The sequence below is a fragment of the Cervus elaphus genome, chromosome 18, assembly GCF_910594005.1.
Source record: "Cervus elaphus chromosome 18, mCerEla1.1, whole genome shotgun sequence".
NCBI classification, from domain to species: Eukaryota; Metazoa; Chordata; class Mammalia; order Artiodactyla; family Cervidae; genus Cervus; species Cervus elaphus.
Genome location: NC_057832.1, coordinates 62,862,246 through 62,880,557, shown reverse-complemented (window position 1 = coordinate 62,880,557; position 18,312 = coordinate 62,862,246). Strand labels below are relative to the sequence as shown.

Sequence of the window (18,312 nt, the reverse complement as noted above, 5' to 3'; positions counted from 1 at the left end):
AACGCTGCATCCTGCGGGGTCTGAGTCCAATGACTCAGTATGTAAAGAAAAATATTTGTATTTAACTGGAATTTAATTTAGTTTCACATCCTCACTATAGGTTAATCTTCCCTAAAAGTAGGTCACTAAATTGGCAGTGTTTTGAAGTGTTAATTTCTTTTGCCATGTCTGTCGGACTGGTAGACCAACTTTTGTAGTTTATAATGTAAATCCACACTGATCTAGACAAATTTGAGGGGTTAATTCCATGGTGATCAATGAAATGGCTAAAATGATGACCATAGCTTGATGGTTAACTAGAAGATTTCAAGTAAAAGTCCTAATTTAATGAGAAGGGATTCATTTGTAATTAGCACTGTCATTTAAAAATATATGCTAATAACTGTCTCTAAATAAATATCCTCTGAAGTTAAATATACGTGTATCACTTTTAACTTATTTCATCAAAAGTTTTTTGTTTTTTGGGTTTTTTTTGTAAATATTGTTCAGGAAATCTCCAAATCAACCCAGAGCCAATTTTCCTAACTGGTGAATGACAGTGGAGGACACAGTGGATAGTGGACTTTGTTTTGTGTCTCCTTACGAATGGCCTTTGTAATGCAGAATCAGCCAGAGCTTCCTACAACTTTGGAAGGAATGTTTATTTCTGCATCCATCAGAAGAGCAAACTTCACTGTTACTGTTATTGTTACCTTGCTAATTTCCCCTTATAACTCCTAGGAGTGTCTAATTAATAGAGCCAGAACTATGATAAGGTCTGGTTAGTAGATACGTTTCTAATCCACCTGACAAATGTCCTCTGAAACACTTGATCTCTTAAATTAACCTGATAACTCATACTTCTTAAGAGCCAGTAAATATCCCTGTTCATTTTGGCAATCCAAAGAGATTTTTTTTTTTTTTTTAAATTGGGAAAGGTTAAAGAGGTCAGCTCAGGTTTCTGGGACAATATCTGACATATAATGACCTTACCCAAGGAAAGTCACTCTTCCTTAGAATATCAAGGTAAATATATGGTTCATTCAAGTATATTCAAATGTATATTTAATAATGTAGAGACTGTGTATATACAGTATAGAAAAGGGTGCTGGGGAGAGAGGACTAGTGTTTATTGAACCACTATTATATATCCAGCATGTAAAGAAATTTACACAAGCAGACTTACTTCATACTCACAAAGATCCTATAAAGTATATCGTGCCGATTTCTCAAATGCATTCAACAAATAAATATAGTTGATAACTCTGTATATCATTAACATTGCTAAGAGAGTAAAATGTTAAAAAGAAAAAAAGGAAAAGCACACAGAGAAAAATCAACATGAGAAAAGAAAGATTTGAGTCATGCTCTTCACAGTATGAAACCTCCAACATTAACCAGTTATGATTGGAATACGTCAAAACCTATTTTTAAGAGTTAACATCCTCCAGTTAATAGACCAAAGGGAAAGAGAGGAAGTTACATGGGATTGTATCTGTGTGTGCTCAGTCATGTCTGACTCTTTGGACCATAATCCGCAGGGCTCCTCTGTCCATGGGACTTTTCAGGCAAGAATACTGGATTGGGTTCCCATTTCCTCCTCCAGGGGATCTTCCTGACCCAGGGATCTAACTCACACCTCCTGTGGCTCCTGCATTGCAGGAAGATTCTTTACCCACTGAGCCATCGGGGAAGCCCCATTGGGTTGTTGTTGTTCAATCACTAAATCCAGTCTGACTCTGCAACCCCATGAACTGCAGCATGCCAGGCTTCCCTGTCCTTCACTATCTCCCTCAGTTAGTTCAAACCCATGTCCATTGAGTTGATGATGCCATCCAACCATCTAATTCTCTGTCTCCCGCTTCTCCTCCTGCCCTCAATCTTTCCCAGCATAAGGGTCTTTTCCAATGAGTCAGCTCTTCACATCAGGTGGTCAAAGTACTGGAGCTTCTGCTTCAGCATCAGTCCTTCCAGTGAATATTCAGGACTGATTTCCTTTAGGATTGCCTGGTTTGATCTCCATGCAGTCCAGTGGACTCTCAAGAGTCTTCTCCAGCACCACAGTTCAAAAGCATCAATTCTCTGGCATGCAGCCTTCTTTATGGTCCAGTTCTCACATCCCTACATGACTACTGGAAAAACTGTAGCTTTGATTATATGGACCTTTGTCAGCAAAGTGATGTCTTTGCTTTTTGATACACTGTCTAGGTGGTCATAGCTTTTCTTTCAAGAGCAAGCATCTTTTAATTTCATGGCTGCAATGAGCATTTGCAGTGATTCTGAAGCCCAAGAAAATAAAATTTGTTACTGTTCCCACTTTTTCCCCTTCTGCTTGCCATGAAGTGATGGGACCACACGCCATGATCTTTTAGTTTTTTGAACGTTGAGTTTTAAGCCAGCTTTTTCACTCTCCTCCTTCACCCTCATCAAGAGGCTGTTTAGTTCTCTTCACTTTTTGCCATTAGAGTGGTAATCATTGGCATATCTGAAGTTATTGATATTTCTCCTGGCAATCTTGATTCCAGCTTGTGATTCATCCAGCCTGACATTTCCCATGATGTACTCTGCATCTAAGTTAAATAAGCAGAGTGACAATATACAGCCTTGATGTACTCCTTTCCCAATTTTGAACCAGTCCATAGTTCTATGCCCAGTTCTAACTGTTGCTTTTTGACCTGCATACAGATTTCTCAGGAGGCAGGTAAAGAGGTCTGATATTCCCATTTTTTAAGAATTTTCCACATTTTTTTGTGATCCACACAGTCAAAGGCTTTAGTGTACTCAGTGAAGCAGAAGTAGCTATTTTTCTGGAATTCCCCTGCTTTTTCTATGATCCAACAGATGTTGAAAATTAGATCTCTGGTTCCTCTCCCTTTTCTAAATCCAGGTTGTACATCTGAAAGTTATCAGTTCACATACTGCTGAAGCCTAGTTTGAAGGATTTTGAACATTATCTTGCTAGCATGTGAAATGAGTCCAGTTGTATGATAGTTTGAATATTCTTTGGCATTGAGCTACTTTGGAATTGGAATGAAAACTGAACTTTTCCAGTCCTGTGGTCTCTGCTGAGTTTTTCACATTTGCTGATTTATTGGTTTCAGCACTTTAACAGCATCATCTTTTAGGATTTTAATGACTCAGCTGGAATTCCATTACTTCCACTATCCTTGTTCATAATTAGTGCTTGACTTGATTGACTAAGGCCCTTCACACTCCAGTAGGTGACCCTAGATGAGTGACCACATCATCATGGTTATCCAGGTCATTAAGAACTTTCTTGTATAGTTCTTCTGTGTATTCTTGCCACCTTTTCTTAATCTTCTCTGCTTCTGTTAGGTCCTTGGCCACTTCTGTCCTTTATTGTGCCCATCTTTGCATTACATATTCCTTTGCTATCTCCAATTTTCTTGAAGATGTCTCCAGTGTTTCCCATTCTATTGTTTCCTCTACTTCTTTGCATTGTTCCTTTAAGAAGGCCTTCTTATCTCTTCCTGCTTTTCTCTGGAACTCTACATTCAGTTGGAAATATATTTCCCTTTCTCTTTTGCCTTTCACGCTCTTCTTTCCTAAGCTAGTTGTTAAGTCTGCTTAGACAATCACTTTCCCTTCTTGCATTTTTTTTCTTGGGAATGACTTTGGTTACTGCTCCTATACAGTGTTATGAACCTCTGTCCATAGTTCTTCAGGCACTCTGTGCACCAGATCTAATCCTTGAATCTATTCATCAACTCTGCCGTATAATCATAAGAGATTTGATTTAGGTCATACTTGCATAGCACAATTGCACTCACCTCACATGCGAGCAAAGTAATGCTCAAAATTCTCCAAGCCAGGCTTCAACAGTACGTGAAACTTGAACTTCCAAATGTTCAAGCTGGGTTTAGAAGAGGCAGAGGCATCAGAGATCAAATTGCCAACATCCACTGGATCATTGAAAAAGCAAGAGAGTTCTGGAAAAATATCTACTTCTGCCTTATTAACTATGCCAAAGCCTTTGACTGTGTGGATCACAAAAAACTGTGGAAAATTCTTCCAGAGATGGGAACGCCAGACCACCTGACCTGCCTCCTGTGAAATCTGTATGCAGGTCAAGAAACAACAGTTAGAACTGGACATGGAACAGGCTGGCTCCAAATCAGGAAAGGAGTACATCAAGGCTGTATATTGTCACCCTGCTTATTTAACTTATATGCAGAGTACATCCTGCAAAATGCCAGGCTGGATGAAGGACAACTGGAATCAAGATTGCTGAGAGAAATATTAATAACCTCAGATATGCAGATGACACCACCCTTATGGCAGAAAGTGAAGAAGAACTAAAGCGCTTTTGATGAAAGTGAAAGAGGAGAGTGAAAAAGTTGGCTTAAAACTCAACATTCAGAAAACGAAGATCATGGCATCTGGTCCCATCACTTTATGCAAATAGATGGGGAAACAATGGAAACAGTGACAGACTTTATTTTTTTCGGCTCCAAAATCACTGCAGATGGTGACTGCATCCATGAAGTTAAAAAAGGTTTCTCCTTGGAAGAAAAGCTATGACTAACTTAGACAGCATATTAAAAAACAGAGACATTACTTTACCAACAAAGGTCCATCTAGTCAAAGCTATGGTTTTTCCAGTGGTCATGTATGGTTGTGAGAGTTGGTCTGTAAAGAAAGCTGAGCACCAAAGAATTGATGCTTTTGAACTGTGGTGTTGAAGAAGACTCTTGAGAGTCCCTTGGACTGCAAGGAGTTCCAACTAGTCAATCTTAAAGGAAATCAGTCCTGAATATTCATTGGAAGGACTGATGCTGAAGCAGAAAATCCAATACTTTGGCCACCAGATGTGAAGAATCAACTCATTGGAAAAGACCCTGATGCTGGGAAAGATTGAAGGTGGGAGGAGAAGGGGACAGAGGATGAGATTGTTGGATGGCATCACCGACATGATCGACATGAGTTTGAGTAGCTTCCAGGAGTTGAGTAGTCTCCAGGGAAACCTGGCATGCTGCAGTCCATGGGGCCACAAAGAGTTGGACACAACTGAGTGAACTGAACTAAACTGAACTGAACTGAACTGAACTGCATAGCCTAGTGGTTTTTCCTATGTTCTTCAACTTAAGCCTGAATTTTGCAATAAGGAGCTCAAGATCTGAGCAGTAATCAGCTCCAGGTCTTGTTTTTGATGACTGTATACAGCTTCTCCACCTTTGGCTTCAAAAACAACATTAAAAGGCCAAAAGATGACACTGGAAGATGAGTCCCCCAGGTCGGTAGGTGTCCAATATGCTACTGGAGAAGAGTGGAGAAATAGCTCCAGAAAGAATCAAAAGGCTGGGCTAAATTGGAAATGATGCTCAGTTGTGGATGTGTCTGGTGGTGAACTAAAGTCCAATACTGTAAAGAACAATATTTCACAGGGATGTGGAATGTTAGGTCCATGAATCAAGGTAAATTGGATGTGGTCAAACAGGAGATGGCAAGAGTGAACATTAACCTTATAGGAATCAATGAATTAAAAAGACAGGAATGGGAAAATTTAATTCAGATGACCGGTATACCTACCACTGTGGGCAAGAATACCTCAGAAGGAATGGAGTAGTCCTCATAGTCAACAAAAGAGTCCGAAATGCAGTACTTGAGTGCAATCTCAAAAATGACAGAATGATCTCAGTTCATTTACAAGACAAACCATTCAACATCACAGCAATTCAAGTCTATGCCCCAACCACTAATGCTGAAGAAGCTGAAGTCAAATGATTCTATGAAGACCTACAAGACCTTTAGAACCAACACCAAAAAAAAGATATTCTTTTCATCATAGGGGATTGGAATGCAAAAGTAGGAAGTCAAGGGATGCCTGGAGTAACAGGCAAGTTTGGCTTTACAAAATGAAGCAGGGCAGAAGCTCACAGAGTTTTGCCAAGAGAACACACTGGTCTTAGCATACACCCCCTTCCCACATTGGGTTAGTTGACATAATAACTATCCTTTCACATATTTTTTGAGGTAAGTTTTCTAGTAGTGCTTTTTTGAATCACCGTAATTTGGTAGATGAGATGTGATGTATTTCATGTGTATCAGTGAAAAGACATACTGTTTTAAAATGAAAAATTGAAGCTCAGGTTATTTTGTATTCTCTTCACCATAAACAGTGTGATTATAGGCATGCCTGATCATAACTATAGAGCATGTGTGCTGGTGCATGTGTCAGTCTAGAGAAAACTCTGAGAAACATTTTGCCTTCTATCATTAATGAATACAATTAAGGCCACTCAGGCAGCATAGTTACATAACCACAGATAGCACTAAATTAGACTGGAACCAAAAGAAAGTCAAGTTAGTAGTCATGGGATTGACACCACATAGTTACCTTGCTTAATACTAATTTTAAAATAATCTGTTCTACATATCAAGTTACAAAATGAATGCTTTAAAAGCAAGGCCTTTCATTTATCAAACACTTCTTTCTTTTCAATATGCTGATATTTAGATATAGGTTAAATTAATAGTTCACATGTCATTTTTCAACTGAAGTGATATGGTTGTGCCATGGAAAAGTACTATGAATAATTATATTGCACAAGACTGACTGTAAACAACTTGTCCACTCCTTGCGTGTGCTCAAGCCTCAGGCCTCAAGCATTCTGGAAATACTCTTTGCTGTGACCCTTCAGTAAATGTGGTTATCCCCCTTCCTATAAAAGAAACTTCAGTGTTATTATAGATATGGAAATTCTCTGTGGGACCAAAATATTTATGGATAAAATGATAGGACATTTGGCATTTGGTTCAAAATAATCCAGGACCAGCTGGACAGCAAAAGATGAGGTGGTATACATAAAACAGAACTGACTGAGTTGATCATTGTTTAAATTAGGTGATAACTTCATTAATCTCCCCTTTTTATGTTATTGCAATTTTTCATAATAAAGTTTCCAAAAGAGCATCGAGTACATGTCAAAAATATTTGTCAGTCCAAAGCTCATTTTACTATACTGTATATAAAATATTCTAAAGTGTGATATAAAAGGCAATGTCTGTACCAAACTCTGGAGTCAGAGACAAGGTTTATTCTTTTCAGGATTGCATAATAAATGATTTCTAGTTCAGGATCAGACCCTATTCTTTCACATTCCTTAGCCATTTCCCATCGCTTAGAAGATGCTCTCTTTAAGTCCTCTCTCTATTCTCGTCCTCCTCTTCACTCTTTCTTCTTCTCTCTTCACTTTACTTTGGGCCCCACCAACACTTATGTCAGGAAACTAAAGGGTTTTTAATAAACAATAATTAAGTTCTGTCTTTTTTTCTCCCCATACTTATTGAGAGACTGAAGAGCCAAATTTCCACATACAAAGTGACCGTGAACTTGTTTCTTTTAAGGAAATGTCCCTGTAAATTTAAATCAATGTGCTTCTGGGCTAAAAATCTGTTGTTTTATGTATTAAATAGATGTATAGTCTCAAAATCTTAGTCTTTTGATAAAATCATTGACATTCCATTCATGTATCAGAAAATCAGTTTAAGAATTATTATATTGTTTTTATTTAATTTTTAACTTATAGAGATTAATTTTGGTAGCTCTCAAAAGCATATAAATTATACATTAAAATACAACATATATAAGAAAAATACATATCAAAGAAATTATTCTCTAAGTAGTTCTGAATTAGAAAATCATTGTGTGACATAATAAACATCTCTTATTGCTTTAATTTTTTAAAAGATCACTTTATTTTATTTTCACCATTTTATTTCCTCAATCTTTCCCTAAATCCTAATTGAGACGGTACAACTATACAAATTTCAACATACTAGAAAACTTTTGTATGACTCTATAATTAACTTTATTTGTAGCAATTTTTTGTACTGTGCAGAATTATTCATAACAGCCATATCAAAAGTCATTCTTTATTATTTCAACACTTATTGAGTTCCAGGCAATTTATCCATTCCTGATAATAACGAAGCATCACTCCCCACCCCCACCCCCACCCTCCAGCACATCCCTAAGGATCTCCTGGCAGAGCTTTATCTCTTTCCAAGGGTGCATGGCTATAAAATTGCAACTGCAGCTTCCCCTGCAGCTTCTGTAGTTCAGATCAAGAAGATGCTGTTGATTCCTGTGTTTATTTTGTGCATGAAACCCTTGCCTCTTTTGGAATGCACATATCTCAGAGAAGTACACCATTTACTCCCAGGGAGCTGATTGTTTATTTTAAACTTCTTGGACAATCATTTTTATATTGCTTCTGGAAAACAAATAAAGTGTGTTCAAGTAAAGATCCCCAAACCCAAATGCAAACTTACACACTAAACTATTGTTTAATTCAAATGCAGGAGAATGGCATTCTCTGGCTAACTATAGACAGGACAGTCAATTTTAGAAGAAGCTAGAAACGGTATTATAACTTTCTGGAAATGGTCAACGGTGACTTTGCTTCAGTGATATCATGTGTCCAATACAAGGTATTGTCACCTGATGAGTCTTGGAATACACTTTTTGCTGCAGTGCAAGAAAGTGGTTTTTTGTTGTTTGTTTTACGATGTGCATTTAGTTGATTAGTTAATAAATTCACTACTATAATTAAATCTGAAATAGGAAAGCAAGCTTAATTTCCTTTTCCTGGAAGCAAATTCCTTTTGAGAAATAGCACACCATTTAGCAAGTTAGATTGGAAAGGACTCAGTAACTTTTTATTCCAGCCCTCCCAAATACAATAGCAACATTATTCCCGTGGTTCTGGTTCTTTCCTAGTTCCTCTTGCTCTCGAAATTTCTGACTTAATGCAAAAGCTCATGTCACACATTTCAGTCCTGAGGGAAATTACTGTGACCTGTTTTTTTAGTTTCTTCAGGGAGTTTATTTTTCTCTGCCTTCCCCTTCCCCCAATTGTTGGCTATTTCTTACCAGCCACACTCCTCTAAATCTTCCTTCTGGCAGGGCATGCCAGCTGTCTACTGAGGATGCATCTAATCTTGGCGCCTGTCTGTCATTTGGCCTTTTTTAAATAGTCCCAGTTAAAAGTGTTGTGTAATAAAAATAAATAGGTTTGCCTCCCTGAGTGCTATGACTCACCCTCATTAAAGTCATTGCTGCCTTAAACAACACTGATTTTACCTTTCTCTTCAGAGTAGAAAAGCTAATACGTGTGTACTAACCAGCAGACTCAGAGACAGAAGATTCTTGTATTTTAATAAATCCACATTTATGGATCACATACCATATACATGGATCAGCAAAGTGTAACCAAACTGCACAAAATGAAAAAAAAAAATCCAGCAAGGATTTCATTCCAGCATATTTAGATTTAATATCAACAATCTGAAATCCACAAATCTTTCAAGAGTTGGTATCTCAGGAATTTCTTCAGCTGTGCATTCTTGACATTTACAACCCTGAACAGAATGTATATTTTAGTTGCTTTGGCTTTTCTGTGGTCACATTCTCCTCCTACCCCACCTGCATGCCTCTCACAGCTTCCGTTACTTCTCTAACAAAGTCCTAGGTGCCAGATACGTTTCTGCATATTTTCCCCTGTATGTCCAGATTTCTGTAAATAGCGTATACATTACACTTTAGTTCTTTTACTTTATAAATTATTAACACCAGCAGGCAAATACCTAATAGCTTCCTCTGTTGGTTTGTTCAGGACAATTGTGAGTAACTTCCTTTGTAAAGGAATGAACACCAATCTGAGGAAGAAAAGGTCTATTAGAAATTTTATTTTGATCATTTGTTTTGTGCATTCTTATGTTATATGATTCACCCTAGCAAAATTTCAAATATATTATCTATACATTATACAGAGATAAGCAAAGAAAAAAAGCCCTGCCTGGTATTGACAAAAGTTAACACTAATTTAGAAGGAGATGGCACTTCTTTTTGAAAAAGCAAGTTTTTAAAACTTTCATCATAAGCAAAATCAACTTATTAGTAATATTCCCCTAGTTTCAAGTAAATGTTCCCACCTTAAAACTGGAAGCCTCTGGGTGCAATATGGGCAAATCATTTGTTTAAGCAGTATGCAGTAATCCCAGAGTGTTATCTACCAGTTGTTACATGTCATGGCCATTTGATATAGACAGTCCTTCTAAAGGAGGAGCAGAGAGGCTGACTGACAGTTTGCATCAATGGCTGAATCCACAACACACTTAGAGGGCAAAATTGTAAATCTTTAGCTATGTACATCAAAGAGTAGATACAATTAATAAAAGAAATTCCGAATTATAATTTTACATGTTAAAGGTCAGGATTCTTTAATATTGTAGCAAAGTCCCTATGTGGCTCCACTTATTTGGACCTTAAAAGTATTGCTCCTTTAAAATAGAAAGTTAAAACAAAATTCAAGGTAAGCTATTACTTCACATTTTGTGTAAAAGTAGTTCTTTTACCAGCAAGAGAATCGGTCAATGATCTAGCATAGTTTCTCAAACTGGTTTCCCAGGATCTCTGGAAAACTTGGAATGAAACAAGGCACACAATTTCAGGGTCAAATTTTCCACAATAATGTTTCAAATTTGTGTTTTCATTTTAATCACAGTCTGCTTAACTTTTCTAGACTCTGCAAAAGTAGAAACATACCTGTTTTGTTCACTAAAGAGTTTTAGTACCTAAAGTAAAGACTGACCTGTAGAAGCCATGTAATCAACATTGAATGAATTAATGATTTAATTCAGTTCTATATAACATGGCATTGTTTCAACCAATCAACTACAGCATGGTTCACATTTTTTATAGTCATTTGTAACTCCTTTTCACATGAAATGCCGATTTACTACAATATGTCTGATAAGATGTGAATCTCCAAAAGAAATTATTCCCAGGGCCTGTGAGAGTCTTTAAAAGAGTTTGTGTCCTAGATGTCAGCTGGAAGAGGTTATGGCATTGAGTGGGTGGAATAGTCAGAAGTGGATCTGCAGAAGACAAGCTACAGAGGGCTTTGCAATGCTATGATATTTTTGTTGTTATTGTTTAGTTGCTAAGTCATGTCCAACTCTTTCACAACTGCATAAACTATAGCCCGCCAGACTCCTCTGTTCATATTTCCCAGGCACGATTACTGGAGTGGGTTACCATTTCCTTCTCCAGGGAATCTTCCCAACCCAAGGACTGAACCCGTGTCTTCTGCATTGGAGGTGGATTCTTTACTACTGAGCCAGCTGGGAAGCCCAGTGCTATAGTGAGAAGCATCAAGTAAGTTCATCCTGGAGAGAATATGGAGACATTAAAAAATGTTATAAATGGGGTCAGAGTCACATGTTAAAAGGGGCACTTGGATTTCGTCTTGACAGTGGATTTGTTTTAGATAAAACTGAAGTTATTAATTAGAGAAGGAAATGGCAATCCACACAGGTATTCTTCCCTGGAGAATTCCTTCGACAGAGGAGCCTGGTGGGCCCCAGTCCATAGGGTCACAAACAGTTGGACATGACTGAAGCAACTTAGCACCCGGTTATTAACTGGATACAAGGTAAGAAGGTAGTTGTCCCAATCTGAGGGTAAAATGAAGAAGAATTGATATAAAGGTCAGGCCATGGGAATAATGAGGAAGGAACTTATTAGTAATAGTAGTAGTAGTAGTAAAGTCGCTAAGTCGTGTCCAACTCTTTAAAATATAATATGAAAACATAAGTATAATAAGTAACACTTTAATGAATTCTATGTAGTTAAAAATAAAATTAGAAGTTTACTAAGGACAGTCTATTAAAATAATGCTTACTAAGAGTTTAGCAATTATGAACCAGGAAGGAGATTGTTCATTGAGAGCAGTTCTGATGCTCTCCTTTTCAACGGCTCCTTTTGCCTTTATGTTCTCCTACTTAGAGCTGCTCACTTACTACAACACTAGCTGCCAAGGGTGCTTTCCTTTCCTAAGATCTCCGCATGGATTGAGAAATATTTCTGGATGTAGCTGGGTTCAGGAACTAGCCAATCTGTTTATTTTGTCCCTTTCAGAGACAAAGGCCAATTTCATTAAAATTAAAACATTACCTGATTCAAATCTTCAGAGATTTAGTATTTTATTTCAATAAAGGAGGGTGCTTTATTTCTCTGAAGATTTTTTAAAACATTAAGGAATGTGCCTTAAATTAGATCCAAAGCTGTAGAACTTTTTTTTAATCTCTAAAAATAGATCTAAGTGTTGGAATGCAAGATAATAAATTGTGTTAAATTAAGTTATTAAAACATTCATGTCTATGGCTAGGAAATATTCTATTTGATTCACATCCTTCCTTCTTATCGTCAATATTTGAGAAGTCCAACAATGGTTACTTATATATACCAGTCCATGTCAACACAACTTCACTTTGACCCATATCCATTATAAAAAGGTAAATTTTAAATTTTAGTGGATAAACAAAAAAGAAGCATTTATTCCTTATTATTCCATCTCAACATAAGCAATATGTTCCTCATCTAAGACATAACTTTCAGTTTACTAGTATTACAAATTGCTTTATTTGTCATCTTATATATGTATAGGTATATAGATAACTGTATGATATATGCAGTTATCATGTTATATCATAATTATACGTATCCTGGTTTATTTAAATACATATTTTATTTCTTCTGGTAATAGCTTATACTTCTATAACTTACACTCTGTGAGGCACATTTCTAAGTGCTTTGCTGTTAAAACTTGCAACCTATGAGGTGGGTAGTCTTATTATCCACATTTTGCAGGTGAGGAAACTCATACACAATAAGGTTAAGTAATAAGATAAAGTCACACAGTACAGGAGTACTAAACCTGAGATTCAGACTCCCATGTCTGGCTCTAGAGTCTGTGCTCTGAAATCTTACCTTAAAATGCCTTTACTAAACCACTCAGTTAAATGAACCCACAGTGTGGAGAGTTAAGCTAACAGCCTAACCCAAAGAAGATATTTTGATTTTGGATAATTATTTTGAAAATTAATCTTTAAATTCTTTTTTGCTTATATTAAATAGATGCAATTTTTTATTTTCCATTAGCACTGTCCATGAGGCTGTGACCTCTTTCAGCATAAGAACTGCTCAACTATTTCTACTCTCCTGATCCTAATGTATTGCCTGTAGCACACTCTAAAATTTGTTGAAGAGGTGACCAGCATAACACACTGGCAAATTAGAGGAATGGTTTGGGGTAACTGGATGGTTCAGATTGAAATTTTGGTTTTGAGAAAATAAAATATTCTGGCTGGAGTTAATCAGATGGGTAAACTATATTAATTTACTTCATTGGATTAAAAGAAAATTGACCACTAATTTATTTATCTTAGTCTTTTACTTGTACCCTTAAGTCATAAACTGCCATAGATTATCCTTGTGATTATTTTAACAGGTCCAAAAATTTAACTCAAAGTTTTGAGTACACAGCATTCTGATAATACCACAATGTTTTTAAACAGTGAAATACAAAATTTTATTCAAATATGAGCATTTTCAGCAGATATTGTAAGATGTTAAAATATGACAATACATTTTAAAACTACTAAATTACTAATTCCTATTAGCAACCAGTTTAAAAGGTACAAAATCTTCAATTAAATAACAATTTAAAGTATTTCCTACTGTGTACTCAGTGATAAAGAATCCGCCTGCCAAGCAGGAGACGTGGGTTTGATTCCTGGATCGGGAAGATCCCCTGGAGAAGGAAATGGCGACCCACTCCAGTATTCTTGCCTTGAGAATCCCACGGACAGAGGAACCTGGTCCATGGGGTTTCAAAGAGTTTGACACAATTTAGCAACTAAGCAACAATAGCAGCAACAAAAATCTCAGCATTGGTGAAATATAGCTAAATATTAATCCTCAGAGTATTTTAATGGAGGAAAATATGAAGTAAGTATTCATAGGTTTTCCTATTTTTATCATCTGGCACTTACAGATATAAAATACATGTAAGAAGGATAAATCAGAGTCCTTTATCTGTATAACAAGGCTGATCCTATTTTTCCCAGTGGTTCTGCCCATTCAGTTACTATTTATTAAGCACCCATAATATTTATTAAACACCCATTATACAAAAGATACTGTACTAAGTTCTCTGTAACAGCACTTTGTGTGTAATAGCAAATCGTGATTTCAAGTGCTTCCAGCATTCACAAGTATTGTCACAATTTTTAGTTATGAGGTGGGCCACATTGGTGTCCTTCCTTTCATTTTATAAGTGTGGAAACTGAGGCCTGATATGGTTAATTATACTATTCAAAGTCACAGAAATGGTGGTGAAACTGGGGCTACAGAAGCAATAATGGTCATAATAAAACAGAGAGAGGGAACAGAAATAGCCCATCAAAAGGTTCTGCTTCATAAAAATCTTGATTTGAAAGCAATGTTAAATGGCTTGGTCATATAAGGAATACACACCAAACTCACTTTATTATTAAGGGTTAAGTTTCTTTTGATTAATAGAGACCAACTTCTAATAATAATGCTCTTTTAAAATATAATTGGCATAGTCTTATATCATACTTTTCTCTCTTCTTGCTTAAACTTAATAGAAAAACAAGCTTCAAAAAAGGCACCCTAAGAATAAATAGGGTATGTAATGGGCAATCATTATACATGATTTCTTCACTCATGTGGAACTCCTATAACCCACTAATGAGATCACTACTTGTGAGGTACTAAGGCCTTTTGTTTCAACTAGGTTAATCATATTTTATGACCAACCATTATGTCTCTTCATTCATGTATACTGCTATTTCATCGCTAGGTATAGTATTCATACTTTATGGTCCAATTTATTATTTGGCTACATCTAAAAACCAAGACTATACGAATATTTTATTTTATATGCAAAATACACTAAAGTTATTGTTATTTTTATAAACATATAATAAATCCTATAAAAGACACATTTTAGAAAAATAAAGAAATTGAATAGGGGACACACACGCTTCCCCATCTTCAGTGTTAACACAATGAACATGAAAAAACCCATTCATCCCAATATTGGTAGTAGTAATTGCTACTATTTATTGAGAACCTGTGCCTCTTCTTCTCATGTACACATTTATGTATTCACTATCTCACCTAACCAAATCTTTAAATTGGACCTATATTATAGTTATTATAATTTCAAAGCTGAGGAAACTGACATTCAGCAAGATTAACTCTTTCCTTGCCACAGAGTGGCAGATTTGAGCTTTCATTCCAACACTGCATCATGGTTTTAACCTACTCTGCCTTTTTCCACCCTCTCAGACTAAGCTGCTGAGGTTCCATCTTCACTTGTGCTCCATCTTCTTTGTAGCTCATTTATTTAGTTATTCATTTGGCATACATTTTTCAAATACCTTCTACAAGCTAGGCATGGTTTTAGGAACTGGGGACAAAAAGTTAACAAGACAAAGTCCCTGCTCTTAAAATGCATAGACTCAGGGCAGAGTCAGGCAACAAGACAAACAAGATAATTTCAGAAAGAGATAATTGCTAGGAAGACAAACAGACTGAAGAGATAGAGAATGCAGGAAGAGGGGCTGATGGAAATGAAGAGTGTCCATTTTCAACTGGAAGACCTTTCTAAGGAGATGACATCTGAGCTGGACCATGAATAACATGAAAAAGATACCAGGTGGTCTGGGGTTGGGCATTCCCAGCAGAGATAACACCAAGTGCAAAGGCCTAAGGCAGAAGCAAGTTTAGCATGTTCAAGGAATAGCTGGGATGCCAGTGTGGCTGAAGTTTAGTGAGCTGAGAAGGTGGTCGTGGGAGGTGGGGCTGAAGAAATAAACAAAAGTGTGATTCTATAGAGCCTAATAGGTCTTTGTAAAGAGTATGGTTTTATTTTATGTGTCATAGGAGGCCACTGGGAATTCGTGGAAAAGTCCTAGTCTTATCACAGATAATTTAGTTCATACTGTGATGGGGCAGCTGCCTCAAACATCACTTACCTTTTTAGAACCACTTCTATTTCTTGTGGGTTTACCTGACAAATATTACCTCCTGATAGTGATGCCAGGGTCACATTTGCTTGATTCATACTTTAGGTGCCTTGTCATTGTTCTGAGTCTGCTGTACCATTTACTAATATTATCTGGACTTTGTCTGCCCCAGTGCTACTAACTTCAGCTGGATATCAGAGAAACATTGGGGTGGCAGTAGGGGCTTGAAGGTGGGAGGTAATTCTTCTGAAAGTGTGGAAAGCTGACACCACTTACTAAACTCTAAAAGAAATATTCACATCTTTAAAGGAGAATTCTTGTTGCCCAAATGAATTTTTAATCTGTAGCATGTCAAAAGTTTAATAAAGTGTGACTTGAAATATAATAAGGTGACTTGGGAATCACCACACATATAGATGTCCCCAGGATTAGCCCTTCTAAATTAATTTTGCTTTTCAAGTTCTTACGTTCTAAATAGTTCTTTAAAAGTTCCAAAATTTCCCCACACTCATCCCCGCAGTAGTGGTACTGGGGAGGAGGGAACCAGTGAGAAGAAGAGAATGAGTCAGAGGTAACTACTTGTAAATTAGCTGTAAGCATATATATATGTGTGTATATATTTATGGATAGTAGGTATAAAAACAATTTCCAAAAAGAATGAATTCTAATATATAATAACAAGCTTCAATATTAATAAAATTTGAATCCTAAGATTATTAATAAAAGAGATTTCAAGTCATTTTTATGGTCTTGAAAAGTAGTTATAATTATTTCACTAGTACTCTGCCCGTAATTCAGTCAAACTGCTTAAGGAAGGGGAGCTAGGAAAGACATTTATTTTTTATTTTTTTTTTTTTAGTTTTTAAAAACAAGAACGTGTTTATATTTCATCTAGTATTTGACACAGAACAGGCCACATTTAAATAAACACATTAAATCTTCAGAGCATTTTCATTGCAGCTTTGGACCTTGGATATGACAAATACTCATATAAGATGCTTCCATGACTTCTTTTGTGATTTATTTTTATAAACATGATAAAATGTAATAAAAATTTCTCACGTGAAATACTTTTCTTCAACATTTTACAAGTTAATCAAATGTAATCAAATGTATATCACAATAGATTTTGCTGTGGTTGTTGATTAAAGAGAGAGTTCTCATGATTTTAGTATTATACAAATTTGAGACTATACTCAGAAAGGAGTTTAGAAAATGGCATTACAAAAGACTGGGAGTGAGTAGTAAAAAAAAAAACCAACCAAACAAAAAGAAACCCCACGCAGGGCTGCTGGGCAGTAACGAACCAGAAGCTTTCACTGCCATAAGTCTTCAGTGCGGCCGAACTTAAAAACGAGTCCTCCAAAAAAGATGAAGGCATTTTGGAAAAATACAGCAATCCCAGGGTATACTACGGCTTTTTCTTTAGCAACATATCCTCCAAAAAGAATCCACATCGATGCAATCAGAGAGCCAAAGGCCAACATGAAACCAATGAACAGCCAAATGCGAGCACCTGTTTGACCCAGGCAACCTTCACTGTAACTATCACCTCGGACTTGTCCATTTGATACTGCATTAATCATTAAGAAGGCTATGGTCGCTATCACACCGCACGCGTGGTAGGAGTGGTTGAATTCGTCCATGCGGGGGTAAATGACAGCTGCATCTGTGATGATCCACCAGCCTGTAAAAAATAGAACACCGGCAGCAATGGAAGCAATAGTATTGCGCTTTACCCCCCAATCAATGCACTCTGAGCACCTCAAGCCTTCCAGAAATCCAGACATTTTTTCAGGTCAAGTTTTAAGTCCAGCCTGGCCGGTGCAGTACGTCCGGATCCCGGTGTCGCGCCGGGGCCGGGCCTCCTACCTACCGCTCCAAGTTCCGACATTTATTTTATTATGCATGTATTTGAATGTAGTGGCCTAACAATTTCTTTAGACTTTATGTAAAGATTATCCTTTACAAATTTTCATTCATATAAGAGCTCAGAAATTTTAATTCTCTTAAATCTGACATTAAGAAGTAGCTTTAGTGACACCAGAAATCAAGAAAGAGAGAGAATGAAAGACAGAACTGAATGCAACCCAGGAGAATCTCCAGGCAACAGACCTGGAAATCAACGAGTCCCAACTGAAACAGGAAAGATGGAAAGATGTATTTGGGGAAAAGGTTATTTGATAGAATTTCTGATATAACAGAGTTTGAAAAAGATATGACAATGGAATATAATGTAAGAAAAAAGGAAATGTAGGAATTAACACCATGAAAATGAAAAAATAAAATTATAAATGAAAATAAATAAAACTGAAAAGCTTGGCTCCATAGTATACAATATATGCAGGCTTAATTATGAAAATATTCTTCTTTGATTTAACTAAAATAGCTTTATGATTATGTAGGAGAATGTATAAGGTAAGGTGTTGAGGTCATATAATAGCTATATCATTCACTTATCTATCTTCT

The 18,312-nt window shown here is 36.5% G+C and overlaps 1 protein-coding gene across 1 annotated transcript; it reads right to left on the bottom strand.

Annotated features, from left to right (window-relative positions):
• Positions 1-16,847: 16,847 nt before the first annotated feature.
• LOC122674746 (transmembrane protein 50A-like) lies at positions 16,848-17,727 on the bottom strand. Its single transcript, XM_043873269.1, has one exon. The coding sequence runs from the start codon at positions 17,631-17,633 to the stop codon at positions 17,160-17,162; it is 474 nt and encodes a 157-aa protein (XP_043729204.1). The 5' UTR covers positions 17,634-17,727; the 3' UTR covers positions 16,848-17,159.
• Positions 17,728-18,312: the final 585 nt, after the last annotated feature.

What these genes read in the sequence shown, in the direction of transcription:
- LOC122674746 (XM_043873269.1), bottom strand. Translation starts at nt 17,633, where the DNA reads ATGTCTGGATTTCTGGAAGGCTTGAGGTGCTCAGAGTGCATTGATTGG.